Below are 17,811 nucleotides of genomic sequence, written 5' to 3'. Positions count from 1 at the left end.
TATTCCTTACATGTCCTGTCTTAACAAAAAAAAATCAAGGGGAAAGCTTGCATCTTCAAGATTATGTTCATGTTTACGAATAGTGCTCCGTATTACGTGTTATTATCCAGTTGTATCTAGAGGAAAGAATGCTTGTCATACTTTGACTTGGGAGCAAGAAGCACATTACAATTTCAGAGTATGCACATGGATTCAGAGAAGAACATCAGGAAATGTCCACCTTCTGCAGGTGGAGAAGCTTGCGTACTGAGAAGTTCGTTGTCCCAAATGGATGGAGTAGACTGAAGGCCATGGGAGAAACAGGGCAGAAAATGAAGGTTTCCCAACTTGTTACTCCATATTCTGCTTAGACCATGCTGTTGGTATCCTAACTGCTACACAGTATGGTTTTAGCAGCAGCCCTGGGTTCTGTTATTTCCGTAGTTACTGAACCACTAAAAGAAAAGCAAGATCTTGCTGTTGTGAGATCAGCTGTGTCTTAAACAATGGAACAGTTCAGTTCCATTTGCTTAAATGATCACAGGGCACAAGTCATGAGAACAGGGGCAAACTAGTGTGTAGTTGTATGAACTTTCAGAAAACTGCGAAAGCAAAGGTGGTTAAATGTCTGCATTATTTTAGCAGTGTTTGTATGAGTTATATATTAATGACCAGAGTACGTGCGTGCTCTCAGTGAATAAGGTGAATGTGGTAATGATGTTTTGCATAGGGCAGAGGCAGCTTCTCTTGCCCTTCTTATGGAGGGTTATTAAGGAAAGTGTCCCTCTGTAGTGTGATGGGCTGGTTTGGAGTATTCAGTGGCTGTTACTGCCTGTTCCCCAGTGCACAGCGATGAAAAGCAATTGCAGCGTTACTGGAATTTTGAATTGAGAAACAATCAACATTTTCCCCGAAGATATTTTTCATAAGCTATCATATATTTCCATCTCAATTGTTCCTCTAGCATAATTATGGAACAGAAATAACCTGAGTGTGGGATGCTCTCCGCAGCGTGGGAGGCCGGAGGAAGCTTGGTGCGCTGCTCGGGGGCTGAGCTGCCTGGAGGGAGCTTCTCTTGGTGCCACTTGGCACCTTGGGGCTGCTCATATCATGTGCTGACTCCTGCTTCCTGCTCAGGGGGAACTGCCTTGGGCTAATGCATTTTCTTAAAGAACTTATTCGGGTCTCTTTTTTTTTTTTTTTGAGAAAAGCGTCTATTCTAAGTCTTTTGTTTATACTGACACACAGCTGACAGTCACTGTGAAAGTGTTCTTCTTGATGCAAATTTGCATCCTTGATTAAAAGAGCGTGGAACTTCAGGCCTTTGAGGTAAAACATAAAGCCAAACAGAGCAACAAGGAGATGTGTACACATAGCCAGGAACTGCCAGCTTGGAGAGCTGAAGGAGCTCTGCTTGTGGATGGATTTTAGAATAAAAACCTTGTCTTCGTTGTTTCTGTGTTCACTGCATGTTTGTGGGGGTCTTGTTTGCTTGTTGTTTTTTTTGATTTCTTGATCTTTAAGTGGAATCGACATACTTATGCTTCTGTCATGTAGCTATGGCATATGGGCCTCAGCAAGGGCACGTGGCTGTGTGGATGCTTTGAGCTCCTTTGGTCAGCTCACTGCAGAGCTGATTCAGCTCTTTATGAGTCAATAGACAAACTGAGTGCAAGGTACGTGGAGCCATGTGGATTTGTGGAATTTAAAGTGTCTGCTTGGACAGGGTTAAAAAAGCACGAGCTGGGGATGTGGGTACGTAGGCACCGGTATTAATAATTACCTGTGCCTCAGGGGCTGCTCCTAAATCAACATTGCTGCCTCTTATTCTGGAACAGCTGTGCTCTGTGCTGGGTGATCGCTGCCATTGCATCTCAGGATTGCTCACCCACGGTTCCCCATTAGTGATTTTATATTGGCTTATTTGGGCATTGTTTGTTGTTTGATAAACAGTATTTTGTTACTATTACTCTGCAGTGAGGTTTCCATCAATTACAAAATAAATTCATCTGTGTGGGTAGGTCATCTAGGTAACTCCCCAGTGAGGGCTAAAAATGGCCGCATTTCCAAATAGTGCTCGAATGAAGGGTGGAAAACAACTTTGTCTAACAGCAACTTTTATAAGAGAACGGGGCTCTGCGTAGCACTGCGGGTGTTAGAATGATTACTGAATTGTACACAGGCTGAACTGAAAGGTCTCAGAAACTTCCGTATTAATAATGAATGAAATCTATTTCATTTGGAATTAGTGAAACCGTAACTTAATTAGGAAGAATTACGATGCTCTGGAGCTGGCTGGGAATGGCACTTCCTTTGATCTCGGAGCATCTCGTCTAGCACGGTGTCTAGTACCAGATGTTTCAGAACAAATACAAGAAAATATGCTTTTTTTAAAAAATAAATATTTATATCTTTTGAATAACCAGACTTAATAGTCTGGTTAAATATCCTTCTGTGAGGTTAAAAAAAAAAAAAAACAACGAACCATTGTTGAGGATTGTTTCTTGCAGCAGAATTTTCTCTTACCTACCTCGCTGTCACAGCAGCGTTTCTTGGAGAAGCGATGACTAATTTTGTTTCTTCTTACACGTGCTTGCAGACAGGAGCAGCTGGTACATACACTCCTAACCAGAAACTGCTCTGATATTGTTTCCATTGTTAGCCTAAATCTTTTTAATGGGTTTATGGATCTTACCGCCTTCGTGACGTGCGGGAGCGTTCTGCTCGTGACCACCAGGTGGAGTTTCTACAACAGTTTTGAGCCCAGAATTAACATCAAAAAGACCTTTCATTTGGGAGATGAAGTAAGAAACAACTGTGGAAATTCTACCAGCTTCAAGATAAATGTTAGCTTAAATTTGCAAGTGTACGTGTTGAAATTAGGCTTTTAGTTTTGTTTTATAACTGGTAACACATAAACTCATGTAGAAGTTAAAAGTCGAAGAACCTCCTATTGAAATCAGGGGGGTTTGTGATTTTAAAAACCCCTTTAATTTGGGAGATTAATTATGCATTTTTAGAGGTTAACTTGATCCAGAGTTGAGAGTTTTCCTGTATGTTTCTGGCAGCATTATTCCTGCTGTTGGCTGTAAGTATGGTGTGTTTCCTCAGGATGGCTCTAATTGGGAACCTGTTTCTTTTCCTCATAATCCTTTCTCCAGAGCTCTGAGTTGGGAGTGTCTGTGCTGCTGCTTATTTCTATCTTCATATGAAGCGTCATCAGGTGCTTTATAACCAGAAAGAGAATCCATTTCATCTGGTTTGAAAACATGTTTGTTCTGGGGGAACTTCTGATAGGAAGGTTTGTCTTTTTTTTAAAGCATTTGTATATTAAATTGTTAATACTCTGATAGGAATCTGGCATCGTTTAAGTCTTTTTCTGTCATAATTTGTAACAACACAAGAGCTGTCTGCTGAGGACTGTAAGGAACTTGGAGCATTTTTGTGAACATACTTAGAAGTGCCATTCTTTAGGAGGGAGGAATATAAGGAAATGGCCTCAGCTTCCCCGGTGAGGAAAAGACTTGGTAGGAAGAAAGTGGAGTGGTGAAATGGATAATAAATCCATTACTCTCCTGATGGGACGAGAATGTATTTGAAATATGTCAAAGTGTTTTGATATAGAATGGAAAGTGAAGGGAAATACGACAGGGAAACATTTCACACTTGAGTCCGCACAGCTGTTTTTGTGCATTGAGTTGCTTTCACTTGGAAAAAGTATTGCATGATATAGTTAAGAAATACACGAGGTTTTACTTATCAAAAAGCTGCAAGAATTAATCTTAGAGCATATGTTTCAGATTCATCAGTGTGCTGAGCACTTTACAGCTGCAGAAGCTGAGGCCCAAGTCAGTACTTCTTGAAGTGCTTAGTTAAGAGAAGAACTGAGAGTGGCACTTGGCCAGATTCCGCTTTTGTTTTCTGTTACCAGTCCTGTGCCATTGCAGGGAAGCTCATGAGCAGGTCTCCAGCCTGGCCGGTGGCCTACTTTCATTTTTAATTAGCAGTGATAAGTAAGTTCTTAGCTATGTACGTATCCGTAGGAAAAAAAAAAAAACACCACCTAATTTTATTATTTTTTTAAATGTTACTTCCCCTTTTTCTCGTATAGGTGTTGTATTTTCTTGGTAGCCTTGGTGCCTGTTTTCCTGTAATACAGCAGTTAAGTGCTTTCTGCCCCGGTTCCAAAATACGGTTGTCTTCACACAAGTGCTGATTCTGCTGCCACGTTGGTCTGGTTCAACCTCATGTAAACCTACTGACTTGCCTGGATGGAACCTTGAGTTTACGCTGATGATCAGCTGAGTTTACTTGCACAAAGAGGAGGGAGTGACAAAGACATGAGCAATGTACACGTTAATCACCGACCTTGTATTTCTGGCACAAATTTTTCTGTCCTATTAGTTGCAGGATTCATTATGCTGAAAAAAAGCTGTGACTTCTTGCCTTCATTCCCAGCTAACTTCACGCTGATGCATAATTAGATTTTTAATGATGTAAAAATTGTGACCTAGAAAATCTGATAATTCACCACGCTTGGTTTGACTTCCAAGTGTCATGGTAAACCGTTGATACCAAGTCATGCAGTTTGTGATGTTTTGGTTCAGTGAAGCTGCACGGCTTTAACCTTGCCTGCAATAGCCTTCTTGTCAAGAAGGCAAAAAAAAATAAGAACCCACACCTCTTACCAACCAGACAGGCTTTAACACTTTTTATTAAGAGTCTTAGGAATCAGTAGTTTTTTGTGAAGCTTTGCCAGAAGTCCATTTCACATAGTTCTTTTCCAAAATATGGAAGACCATACTTCTTTATTTTAAGTAAGTAGAACCAGGAATTATCTAGTGGTTGGTCACTTTCTTTCCTTAACTGCACATTACATCTTCAGAGACCATCTCGATTTGATTCCCAAATGGAGGCTTTTGAAACCAGGACCCCTACCGGGTTCATTAACACAGACCTGTCTTAAACTGGCTGTGTTAATACCTTCAGCAGAAGCAGGGACAAACATCTTTGTTGGTTCACAGATTTGACGTAATTGGCTCTTCAGGAAGAGGGCTATAAGCCACAGCTCATCTCAAAGATGAAGCTGAATTTTGTGAGAAAATAACACTGTTAATAATGGCACTTAACTAGTGCTGGCTTTCTAATATACAGTATATACATACTGAAACATACAGTATACTTCTCTGTTCAGAGGTTTACATTTAAATGATACACTTACTTTAAGAAATAATTTAATAAATTCTTTGACAATTATTTTTTCATCAGTAGGCTGATTTTTATCTTGCATATATACAGTATTTTATTCATGTTGATTTAAATGCAAAGTAGACAAGCCCCTATTTACAAAGTCATCAGAAACCTTCGGGTATCGAAATGGAAAGGCCTCATCCTTGAGAACTTGGTATGTTAGAAATTTGCCCATAAAAAAGTCCCTCTGTAGTTATGTCAGCGTGCATTTCCTTGAGTATTTTAATGCACTTGCTCATATTGCTTTTATAAATACTGTGAGGTTCTTGCTTTGCGGGATATTGCTTTTTAAGAGATACCACATGAGAGCATTGAAATTAAGTTCAGAATAGCAGCCAGTCAGTTCCACGGCACAGTTTCTTTGAGGCAATTGAGACATCAAATTCACTCTTAAAAATATTTGAGTTTCTATCAGTCTTGTTCATTAAATTATCAGCACTCTTTGCCTATATGATTGCTATCACATTTAGTATATTATCAAGGATACGCACAAACTCAACTCTGCTGCAGTAAAAAGGATCTTCAGAAATAAAATCAAAATTGAGGTTTCAAGGGTAGATGATATAAGACTTGTTCTTGCTCCATCTTTTAGGAAGCAGCTTCCATTTTCTGAGCAGCTCTATTTGTAACGTCAAATCATTGGATGAAGTTTGAGTTGTCATGAAGGAGTTAGTCTGGTGAAGTACCAAGTGTACAAGGCCAAGCACAAAAGGAGCAGGAGCAGGATGAAATCAAATAGCACGTTTGGATAGAGAACTGAAAAAGATGAGGGAAATAAAAAAAAGAGATGATGAAAGAGCCATGACCTGAAACTGGTGATTTAACCTGCAGAGAAAAGAGGAGAAATAAATGTGGCAGCCTGCTTAGACACGAAACGTAGTGTGTCTCAGGAAGAGGGGAAATGGGCGCAAGGCAGCAGCACAGCAGTGACAGCCGCCCCACTGCCGCCTGCTCAGCACCACTGCCCTGGCAGTGTCCCAGCTCCACGGGCCCCTGTTCACGCCAGGTTAGCCGGTTCCTCTCTGCTGCGGTTTGTTTTCCTGCCCCACAGGTCAGAATTTCTTTAACAGCTTTTAAGTGGGAGATGTGACGTGGTGCTTTAGGATGCCCAGTGTTCCCCCGGAGGGAAGATGAGGCTCTATTTGCTCAGCAGTTCCAAGGAAAGATTTGCTATGAACTTCTGTGGGCGTGAGCTCGAACGCTTAAAATGAGTGTCGCTTGCAGTTTTCAGAAAATCTCTCACGTTAAGAGAAAAATGAAACAAAAAAACCCAATGGTTATGAGAACCAAAAAGCCAGTATTGTGTCTGCAGAGAGGCATAAATTAGCATGTGATGGGACACAGCGATAGGGAAAGGCTTCCTTCCGTGACGTGGTTTTAATCAACAGGCTGACACTGCAAAGCAAAGCGATGTGAATGTGCTGGCTAGCTTTCACGGGGAGAAACCACTGCACAAATAGATGACTTGCTGTATAGGGTTTCAATGGTTCAACAAATTCACTAAGATAAAAACGGATTTGAAATCTAAAGAGTAATGGAGAGTCTTCCACCAGGATGTTGATAATGTAGGAGATGATTGTATTTGAATCAGATAAGTGAAGGTGGCTGTGAGAAGAATGATGCTGAAAAGAGGGGAAAAGATCTGAGGAAAGTCTGTTCCTCACCTCCCTCCTGCTTAAAACTTAATCAGGTTTCTATGCTGGTAAACTATGAGCAACGATGAGATCAGATTATGCAATAGAAAAGGTTTGATTCTGGTTTTACTCTATGGTTTTTCTATACCAGCGGCTCAAAACCCCGATTTTTTTGGCTGAAGTCATGTGGGATGATTTGTGTTGTGACAGATAAAGCAAAGAAATGATTTGTTGCAGGGACAATGACAAAGTAGTTCTGCTGTCCCTCAGGCAATGGGAGAGTATCAGTGTAACTTCTGTCCCCTCCACTATTACTAATGCAAGAGCAACTGCAGGTAGATGTCTGGGTCAGGGTAATTTTGTTTCCAGCAGCACTTTGCATTTCTCATGTTCTTCAAACACTTCTGAACTGCTTTGGATTTTTTCATCCCTACTGTGAAATACAGAAACTGTACTCTTACTGTGTATTCAAGAATCACCCTGAGAGGCACTCCATTTTTTCACTGGTCAGCAAGAAGGTGATGCTGTGTGAAATTCAGATGTATGTAGGTCGCTCCGAATGTAATCCCTCCTATTTATTTCCATGGGAAGTGCTACAGGTGCAAAGAGCATGATAATGCTGCTTGATAGAGCAAATTCTCAGCTACCAAACACTATTTTTCAACACGGTCACCACGAGCTATGCATTTTTGCCCACAATGAACAAGCATCTGTATGTTGTGCTTGTCGATATCTGCGCCAGTGTGAGTGACCAGAGTCAGCATCACTGCTGGAACGCATTGCTCATCCCTCACTGTGCTCACACCCACTGTTTGGTCTCCATAAACATTCAGCAAGCATTGATGAATGTCAGCGAGCGCTATTTTTTCCACGTGGAAGAATTCAATTCCACACCTTTGGTTTCGTATGCACCTCCATGTCAGGCACCCTTGTGTCAGAGTGCCCCTCTGCTGCCACCTGTCACACGGCACCAACGTGTCACGGAAAATTGCTGGGAAGGTTCAGCCTCTGCTGCCATCCCACCAACATCCACCTCTGACACCGCGGACCAGCAAAATAAAATAGGAGGCATTACTTTTGGAGCATCCCTCGTATTCCTCCCATTTTAAAATCTTGTATGCATCGAAAGATTTTTTCCTGGTTTCCAAACTTCCAATGATCCCCTAAATGAAAGAGATCTCCCTTTATTTGTAGTGAACATATCCCTTGAAAATAAAGAATGTTAATCATAAACATATTTATTTTTATGATAATTACTCTTGTTACATGAACATATGTGGACCGTAACACTTGGCCAGACATTCTTAACCAGTTAAGTTTTGATTTAACTTTGTAAACCACGGTGTCCTTCATTTTCATATGTGGAACAAAAATCTCTCAATTCCCCTAGAATTAGTTAATAAATATTTTTGAATTCCTGAAATGTCTTAGGATGCAAACAAAGCACCGGAAGAATAAAACATGTTTTTGTTAATTGTTATATCTAGAAAAAAACTGACCTCCCGTACATGTTAATAGCTTAGGTTAATCCGTTAGGTTAATAGATTCTGAAAATGGTAAATTAGGGAATTTGATGATGGAGAAAGAAATTAAATAATTTAATTTATAATTAACATTTACTATTCGGACATGTATAATTGGGTAATATGATCTTTAGCAAAGATCACCTGTATCATCTTCATTGAAAAATACTATTTACTTCATCAAAGATAGCACTGTTACTTTTCTGTACAGAAAACAAGGTAATGCCTTTTTCTCTACAAGGTGCTGTGTGTTCAGTCAAGATTTCAATAAACTGCTGAGGGATTTGTTCGGTCAGGAATATTAGAACGATGAAGACAGAGCTTACGCTTTGTAAGCAGTTCAGTGCACTGAAAGTGTTAGATGTCACAGGTATTACAGCACATAGGCCAGAGTCTTACAAGAGCTCAGCAAACCCTTAACTTTTTGAAAATTAAGACTCCGTTTCATTCACCAAAGGCTCCTCCTGGTTGGGTCTGTCACATCAGTGACTTCGAGTGCCAATGCAGCAATATCACAGTCCGAGTACTGCTGAGCTGAGTGCTGCAGTAGCAGAGCACCAGAGGTGTTTCACAGCTACGTCATGACTTGCTGTACCACTGTGCGTTCGTGAGAACACCCTTGATTCCCACAGTGTATCTTTTTAAGCAGCCGTCGTAATTTGTTGGGAAAGTTTTTGTTAATGTACCTATAAAGCAAAGGCATTATAAAGCTGCTCGAGAAAGCCAAGAATTTGGATAAAATCTTGGTAAAATGTAATATTCGACTGTAGTTTTCATCTGCAGGTCTTCCTCGTGCGTAAGTAAATGTGCTTACCAAAAGAGTAATATAATAGGGTGTCCACAACGTGAACTGTGTACAGACTGTGGCAATCAAAAGCCTGTGCACCGATGGATCTAATCGTCCAGTGTCTTGGTCCAGTGGTGTAGCCTCTTTGCGTATTCGCAAGATCAAAATAAGTGCATACAGTACCGCGACAGCTGGTACTACATACCCGATAAAGACCATGATGGCATCCGCTGCCTCTTTGTTCTGCATCTTGGAACATTCAATTATTTTAGTGGATACGTGATTGCAGACGTAGAATAGAAGAGATGAGAAACTTGTAAGCATGGCTCCACCCCATATGAATCCACAAACGTGCTTGGTGTTGTACACGCTTGACATGTAAGTTCTAGGTAGAGCACGCTCGATGTAGTAGTCCAGACTGAGTAACGTCGTAGAGTACATGGTAACTAAAGATGAGACGTTGAACAAAATAAGCAAGGTGATATAAATTTCATTGTTAGAATTCCAGATGGCCCATTTTGTATTGGCAAGACCTAGAAGGTACATTGGTGCCAGAGTGTTGATGATGAGACCGGCGATGGCTATATTGACAAAGTAAACGTCAGGCATCGTCATAGTCACTTTGTTGTACAGGTTGACTAGGACCAGCAAGCCATTGTAGCAAAGGCCAATTGGGAAACATATAATGAGGTAGAGTAGGGACAAGACGGAAAGCACAAAGTGGAAGTCCTGGCAGAGATGCTGGTCCTCGCTGTTGTCAGTACTGTTTAAGGTTTCACAGCTCCACATAGTGATTTTAGCTTTTGTATCTTCTCTGCTGGTTACCAGCTTTTCTGTAGAGAGAGAGAAATAGTAATAGCGTTCAGATATTACAATGAAAGTGAAATGCAATGTAATATGAAGAAAACATTATAAACTGTGGAGTCATAGAATCACCAAGTTTGGAAAATACCCACAAGTTCATCCAGTCCAACTGTCCACCTATCACCAATAGTTCTCACGATCACACAGCTCACATAACCAATTAGTTTAAGGTCAGGGACTGAAATTCCTTTCCATCTCACTACAAGAAAGTCATCTGCGTTTCAGAATTTTCAGGTGACTAGTAAATAAATGTACAGAAGTTTTAATTTTTTAAAAGGAAATTAGTGGCAATGGGTTGATAGAGAATATTCAACAGGAGTAAACCATTAACGTTGTATCTTTAGCAGAAATACCAATGTGTTGTACATCGATATCAGTACTTCTTTAAAATTATGAAATAGCTCCTTTATTTAATACTATGCAAATGCAGTTGCTGAAGAATATAAGAGGAGCTACAAATATCAGCAATAAAATTAAAAATAGAGTTCTTCATGGTGTTATGTAGTAAATACAAAAGAGTTTTCTCTCAAAGAGATTGTTTCTTAGAAGGCACAGCCAAGGCAGTCTGGTGAATGAATACTGGGTCAGTCACTGGTAAGGCTGGCAAAAACAACGTGAAACTGGAAATGAGGTGGATCGTTTTGTTTTGGTTTTTTTGTTTGTTTGTTTTTTTTACAAGCCTCTATTCAGATTTCAAACCTACAGCCACTTAGTACTGAAAAAACAATGGACTTCTATAGTCTAGGGAACCTAATATGAGGGCAGCTTGAGTTGCCAAAAACGCAAGAATTAACTATCATTTCCTCCTGAAATAGCTTAAATTCTTCAAACAGTATGCTAATATCAGTAGCCATTGTCCAGCTATCCTTTCTTTATCATCAGAAATCAGTAGACTCCTCAAAGCAATCGTCTCTTTCTAAAATTCAGGAATAAGGGATCTCTAAAGCAGTCTCTAAGGTACAACTGAAAACATTCAAGGCCTTAAGATCATGGCTATCATTCCAGCCAGGCCTTTTCTGGGGCAGCATGGCAGGTGATTTCCCACGTCAGATGTAGTCTGAGATCGTCAGCTACACAACATTGTGTTCTTTCATCAGGTACAGGAAAGTACACAGAAATGCATTCTTTCCAGCACGAGATTCAATCAAATCCACATGAAGCATTGTGCAATTAAAGTGAATGTTACTCGACAACATACTGTACTCATTGAACCATATGGCTGAACGATACAGTGTGGGTTTTGTAAACATTAGGACATGTGCAGTTCCATCTCTGTAGCGCTAATCCTTTGACACTTCAGCTGAAGTCCAGAAGAATATGTTCCAGGTTCATGTCCAGTTCAATTTTATTTCCCACTGCGGTTGTTTTGCGTGCATTTTCTTCTAGATAGCGTAGCCAGATATCAGGCTGAAGTACAGACACTTAGCGGGGCAGACAAATTCTTATTCCATGGTCGGATGCTGGATTTTCTCAGCTAAGTGACGTCTTTGACAGCAGCGGAAGATGCAGTTGTGTTGTATCCAAAGATTTATTTCACCTTTGGATAAAGACTTGCTTTTTGTTTGTGTTCTCAAACCAGTTCTTTAGCATCGGTGTTGCGCAGATGTACAAACTATGGTATCTTTATACTGTCCTTTAATCCTCATTCTATTTTGAACGCTGTAAACAACCCGGTGTATCTTCAGGAAGCATCTGGTGTTTAAAATCTTTAGAAAAGAAGAAGGAAAGCTCTCTTGCACAGTTGAAGGCAACCAAAGTTCCATCTCATTGAACTGCTCTGGCTTAATTCAAGCAAAGCAGCAGACTGGAACAAGATATTGCAAATATATGCATTACAGTGAGTGCAAGGGTGACTAAGCACAGGCACGGGTACAATCATGTAATTCCATTATGTAGGTTTATCCTTAAGCACATAACTTCGATTACTCCAGACTGAGTTACATCAGCCGCGAATACTTGCCTGTATATTGTCTCAGAAGGAAATCAACAGCCTTTGTGTTTTGTGTATTTGCTTTGTGTTTTATAGAGCGGTGGGATGTCTGGTTTCGCAACGGTGTGTAATAATTACCCCATTTTCTTGACGCCCTCTAACTGCAGGTAAATAAGTCAGCTCCGTTTTAATGACAGAAGCGGCAGAATATCGGTTAAACAGTAACTTTCTGAAACGACAAAACCCACCTCAAAAAGGAGCGCAAATAAAACCCGCACCAAACAGCTGTGCTTGTTACCAATTCCAGGTAACCAGGTGAGGCATGTTGGCTGCCCACCTGTGCCGGCCCATCGCTGTGCCACCAGCAGCACCTTTCTCCCCACAGAGGCACCGGGCCCACAGCCTGGCCCGGGCCAGTTCCACGGGCAGGATTCGATAGATCACCACTGAGCACTTCTCCAGCAAATGGCAGATTCTCAGTCCCAGGTTGGCTGCGTTGCGTAAGCTGATGCTGTAGTGCTCTTGTTTACTGTGCTCTGACTCAGCCGTCCCCAGCGCTTCCCCCTCGTGCTGTCTGGGTTCACACTTTTATCGCGTGGCCATCAACAGCAGCGCTTGAAACGGCAAACCGAGAGGAACGCGCGTGTCCCGCCCGCTGCTCGTGCCCCCGCCTCGCCTGCAGCCTTACCTTCATCCACACCTCACGGCCCCGCACCCCGGGCAGTGCTTGCAGGGGAGCATGCGGGGGGGGGGGGCAGCGGCCGCAGCACGTCACCGCTCCCGCAGCCCATCGCCTCCCGGCCCCGGCGCTGCACGCTGCACGCTGCACTTGTTTTCCTCCGATGACTTACTCACCACTTTGGGCTCGGCTTGGCTGCGCGAGGCCCCTCCCTTTGCCTGTTTACGGCCCTGCTCAAGAAGCGAGAGGCTGGGCTTCAGCCCCTGGGTTTCCGATTTTCTGCCCCAAACGCTCGGGCTGCGGCAGCAGTCAGAGCTGTCAGGGGATTGTCATCTGCGCTCGGGTGCTCTGGGGACATCTGGGAGGCCGTTCCCTGCCCCGCCATCCACCGCTCTTGTTCAAGAGCTCGTGCTTTATTTTTAACCTGCGGTAAGAATATACAGCTTTGAGGTTTCACTTTTGTAGGGCATACATCCTGAACAGGCGGTGGTTGAGCACATTGTGCTAAGAGGCATCCTGCTGCTTGGCCCACTCCCAGGGTGAGCTCTGGCAGCTGGGAAGGCAGGTTTCTGGGCACTGACGTGGAATTCAGAGATTGCTTTCGTGTTGTGAAGATACAACAGGTCCTCACGTTGTGATGGTGTTACAGGTTCCATCGTGTTTCCTTTTTTTGAAAAGCTGGAAAGATGATTGTGCTCAGAGTGAGCACACAAGCAGCGATGTGTGTACGCTCCCTCTATCCTTAAGAAGGATCTTTTCTTTTGAAGAGTTTTTGAGCCGTAGGTTGATCATCTATTGCACGTTGAATTTTGTGTCCTGCTGTAGCCCCCTCTTGCTGTCCAGATGTTTAGTTTAGAAAAGAAAAGCTTTTGTCTGCTTGACCTGTGTGTGAGAGAGCCCTTACCCAGTTAATCCAACTCTGAATATTCTTTTTCACAAACTGTAATGTCATTATAAGCCAGATGTAGCTAATAAAGCTGTTGCCAACAAATGAAGTCTCTACAGATGCTGAGCACTCACACCTTTATCAGGTCTTCTGGCGTTCCCAAAGGATCTCTTAATTTCTACAGAGACTGAAAGCAAAGCGTGCTGCGTGGGGAGGCACTGTGAAACTGCAGGGGTTTGCAGAAGGAGAAAGCTGGAAGGCTTTGCCAGGAGTGTTGCATATTTGCATGGATTTACCAGATTGTGGCTACTCATCAGGGTCGGTAAGGTGCATTTAGAAAGTGACATGCTAAATATTATTTATGGATTACTCCTTAAAAATTTAAATAATGGATGATTGGTATTTCGGAGGAGCAGCACACCTGCAATTAGTTGTGCCCCAGGGGGAGCACCCTCTGAAATCTGAAGCGCGAGAGAAAGCCGTGTCACGTCGCTGTTACCTCAAAGTCTGGATTACATGACTTTTTTCTCTGCTCCCTGGTTGACATACGTGCCATAGGGATTAACAGAGGAGTTGGCTGGCTATACAGAAAAGTAAAACTAGATCATCCAGGTTAGATGAGAGGGGAAAAATGCAGCAGTGCAGGCAGGTAGGATGATGCCAAATACACTTCTGTTGTGTGGCTGCTGAGTTGCTATTGTTTGTAATATAATGATATGGCTCAGATAAAATGCTTTAAGCATTAGTGTAGAGGAAAATCCTGCTTGATACTGGGTGCTGGGCTGAAAAACAGGCCTCTTCCAACCCCATCATTTGTGTCTTCGTGGTGCAATCATTGACCAGTTTGACGGGTGGTATATTTATAATTGATATCAGTTTCATTTTATAATGTAGTTGATTCCATGCGGCACAATGTGAAAGAAGCCATGAGTGGATTACGGTAATAAGTGATGCATAAAGTAGCATTAAATGTGACATCCTCCTCGGATGCTTGAAGCATACAAACAAAAGAGCAGGAGCAGATCAGTGAGGGGTGGGGTGGTTTTCTTCCTCTTGCAGCACCGCTTTCCATTCCTGTCCTGGCAGAGGGAGCACAGGGTTCTTCAGATGACACTCTTCACTTCTTTCTTCTCTCGTTCCTGTGGGACATCCCAGGCTGCCTTGGATGCACTCTTAGGCACGTCAAGCCAGCAACGTAAACGGAATTCTCAGAAACGATGGGTGTATTTCTGTCACATGTGGAGTGAGCACGCAGTTGCTCGTGCTTCTGAGGTCAGTCTTCACATTGTGCTTCGGTCATCCTTTGAGATTGCTCGCTCATCTCTCTGCTTTTTCAGAAATGCTAAATAAACATCTGCTTGAGAACACTTCAACATTCAGCTCCTTCCCATGGGCCCCTCTCTTGCTGCGTGAAGTTTTTTGCTGCTCTGCAGATGTTTGCAACCGCTGTCATTTGTTTATTCTGTTATTCCATAGGCAGCAGCGTTGTGGTAAATCGCCCTGCGCTGCAGCACGGTGTCATTCAGGGCCCACTTCTGCTGCCTGGTAGCAACCTACCAACTAAATGCTTTTTCACTTCCCTTTCAAATGTTTTCTTAACATTATTTTATTATGACTCTATAAATATATGTAGTTCCCTCCAATGCAAAATATTAACGAAGTCCCATTTGCACACTTTGTTTAGATTGTTAATCTCTTTCTCAGGATCTCAAGTTCACATAAGGGCACCTCAGAGCTAAGCTCTCTGCAGACTGCTCTCTCAGATCAGTATGCATCAGGTGAGATCAGATGCTCCTTTGGAAGGAAAAGGAAAAATTATTTTTAGCTAATGACGACTGTTTTTCAGAACATGCATCTTCTGTGTTAGAGATGAGAACAAAAGAAATTTCTCCAGCCTTTAGAGTTCATAGAAGATTGCTCACAAAAGTGTGTGTATCCATCAGAAGTGGATAACTGTGTATGTTCTCTTTTCTCTCTTTTCCTCTCAATTTTGAAGTAGCTTAAAGCTTATGGGAACAGGTAAGATGTTTGAATACAGAAAGAACAGAAGATCAGTTACTCTGGAAATTATAGCACAAGCTCCCACAGGGTGTTTTTAGGAGACTGGTGTAACTGTTGGTAAGCGGCAGCGGGACGATGGTCTGGACAGTTGTGGTAACCAAGTACTGTGGGACAGAGGAAGGAAATTCCTGCAAAGTAAAGCTTGTGAAGGAGAGATAGCCCAGCACAGAGGGCATTCCAGGTTTGTGCAGGAGGAGCCCTGTGGCACATCTACCCTCATACACTTTACGAACACAGCCCCAGCAGAAGCTGCACTACCAGCAGCCATGCCCCGTGTGCTCAGCAGCCGCTGTCCAGGGCTCTGCAGGGGTTAACTCTGTCACTTGCTTTGTCCCTTATCTCAGTGCCCAAGTATCAGATGAGTGAGTCTGACCACTCTCCGGCTCCGCCTCTTCCTGACTTTGCTTTATCTCTGAATTCTGAAAGAGCTGCTGCGTGGAAATCTCGCTGTACCTTGTCTGTAACATCTCCATGTGGCAGGGAGGGCTTCACCACAGCACGAGTCGTGCAGCTCCTGAGGCACCGTGCATGTCTTGTGGCTTGAGGTGGGACCTCTTCCTGCTCGTACAGGAAGGCCAGTCCGTCCAGCTAAGTGCATTACATGGAGCAGCTCACATAGTGGCTACCAGTATTTGAAACACAAACATTCTTTTTTTTTGTGTGCATAAAGATCAGATCGTGGAGACATATATGTATATATCTATTTTAAATTTGAGAAAAGAGAAAATTACAAAGCATCTTTATGCTAAATATGCTTTGTTTAGATCGCAGATGCAAATCTGCACCTCTTACAGATGGCACGTGGCTGGATCTCTGAATCTCCAGCATTGCTCAGGATTCCAGGAGTACGCAGTGTGTACAAGCTGAGCGTTACGATTTAAATCAACATCGCTCTATTAAAGAAGACCAGTCCTTGCCTGTTAAAATTAGTGCAAATTATCCCTATTCTTTTTAGTGTGGGCTGAACTCGCTCCAGGGCAGCGTCAGAGGCCTGGATCCCACAGGGATGGCAGTGAGCGAGCTGCCCAGTGAGCTGGCAGGGCGGAACCTGCAGCTCTTATCTTGACCCTCATTGTTGGCTTCTCCCATGCTCAGGGGTTGTGATGGGAAACACTGCTCAGAGTTGGCAGCATGGAAACATTCCCTGCAGGTAATTCGCTGCCTGACTGGCAGGAGGCACAGATGGTTGTTTTCCTGGAAACTCTAACATCATGCCATTTCCTACTAGAAGCACACATGAAAGCTGATGCCGTGACTGATCAGCAAGGCATCGTGTTGGCTGCAGAGGAAACTCTTGTGAAACACTCAGGCTGCCAGGACCAGGTTTCCCGTAAATGCAAAAATATTGACATAGCTCTTTCCAAGGCAGCACTTAATAAGTATGAAGCCAGTTTGAGTTTAGAGTTAGAAGAGAACAGTCTGCCCTTAACAGAGTTCTACTATGGCTGAAATGACTTCAAGATTTTTCACATCCGTCGCAGAAAAACAGATATCTTCCTGATAACTGTCAGCAAAGTCTGAGACCTCTTGTTCTTGATGCTCCTGTGGCTTTTAATTTCTTTTGCTCAGTGAAGGAAATGCCATTTTCCAGCTGCCTCCTTGAGATGAACTGGCACATTTACTGATTTAGTTTTACTCCATTTGTAATGTCTGAATACAGCACTTTAATTGAAGGTTTTAGGAGGGCTAGTATAATATTAATGCTGATGTTAGGACGACTGTTCTTAGACTGAAGATCTGGAGTAGCAGTTTCATTTACAAGGAGCTTGAAATAAATTAAGGCATCTCACTGGCACAAAGGATTCAGATTTGTCCATCTACTGCTTGTCTTCCGCAGCTTCCCTCTCCACTGCACCAGCACTGGGGGGGTTTGCCTGTTATTCATCAACATTTTCAGTTGACTGATAGTGTTGATCTCTTATAGGGCTCCCCGCAGCACCCACACGTATGGAGCTATCCATCAAACTCCAAGAAGGCAGCGACGGCCCTACAGCTGTCTGTTGTAGGACGCTTGCTGAGTTGGACACGTGGCAGTTCTCAGTGTGCCTTCACGGCTGTGCGGGTGGGAGTGCTTCCTCAGTCATTTTTAGCAGAGGTTGGTTCTCCTGTGGGTATCGGTATGAGGCTGCACAAGTGTTTCCAATGGCAGAAACCAAAAGTAGCTTGTGGGGGGAGAGTAATGTGCAAAGGAGCCTTGGGCCTCTGTAACCCAGGGTTC

General features: G+C 42.8%; 2 protein-coding genes across 10 annotated transcripts in view; one reads left to right on the top strand and one right to left on the bottom strand.

The window, feature by feature from the left end:
- C13H7orf50 (chromosome 13 C7orf50 homolog) overlaps positions 1-17,811 on the top strand; it is a 102,190-nt gene that overhangs the window by 31,104 nt on the left and 53,275 nt on the right. The gene's annotated exons all lie outside the window — the stretch shown is intronic.
- Positions 4,676-17,811, bottom strand: part of GPR146 (G protein-coupled receptor 146) — a 39,133-nt gene continuing 25,997 nt past the window's right edge. For 2 of the 6 annotated variants that reach the window (XM_021412200.1, XM_021412198.1), the window contains one exon: positions 4,676-10,006. In XM_021412200.1, coding sequence (XP_021267875.1) covers positions 8,961-9,962 — 1,002 coding nt within the window. In that variant the 5' untranslated portion in view covers positions 9,963-10,006 and the 3' untranslated portion in view covers positions 4,676-8,960. The other 4 variants (XM_021412201.1, XM_021412199.1, XM_021412196.1 and 1 more) reach the window with 4 other exon arrangements.

Source organism: Numida meleagris, chromosome 13 (genome assembly GCF_002078875.1).
Source record: "Numida meleagris isolate 19003 breed g44 Domestic line chromosome 13, NumMel1.0, whole genome shotgun sequence".
Lineage (NCBI taxonomy): Eukaryota > Metazoa > Chordata > Aves > Galliformes > Numididae > Numida > Numida meleagris.
This window is presented reverse-complemented; position numbering and strand designations above follow the sequence as displayed.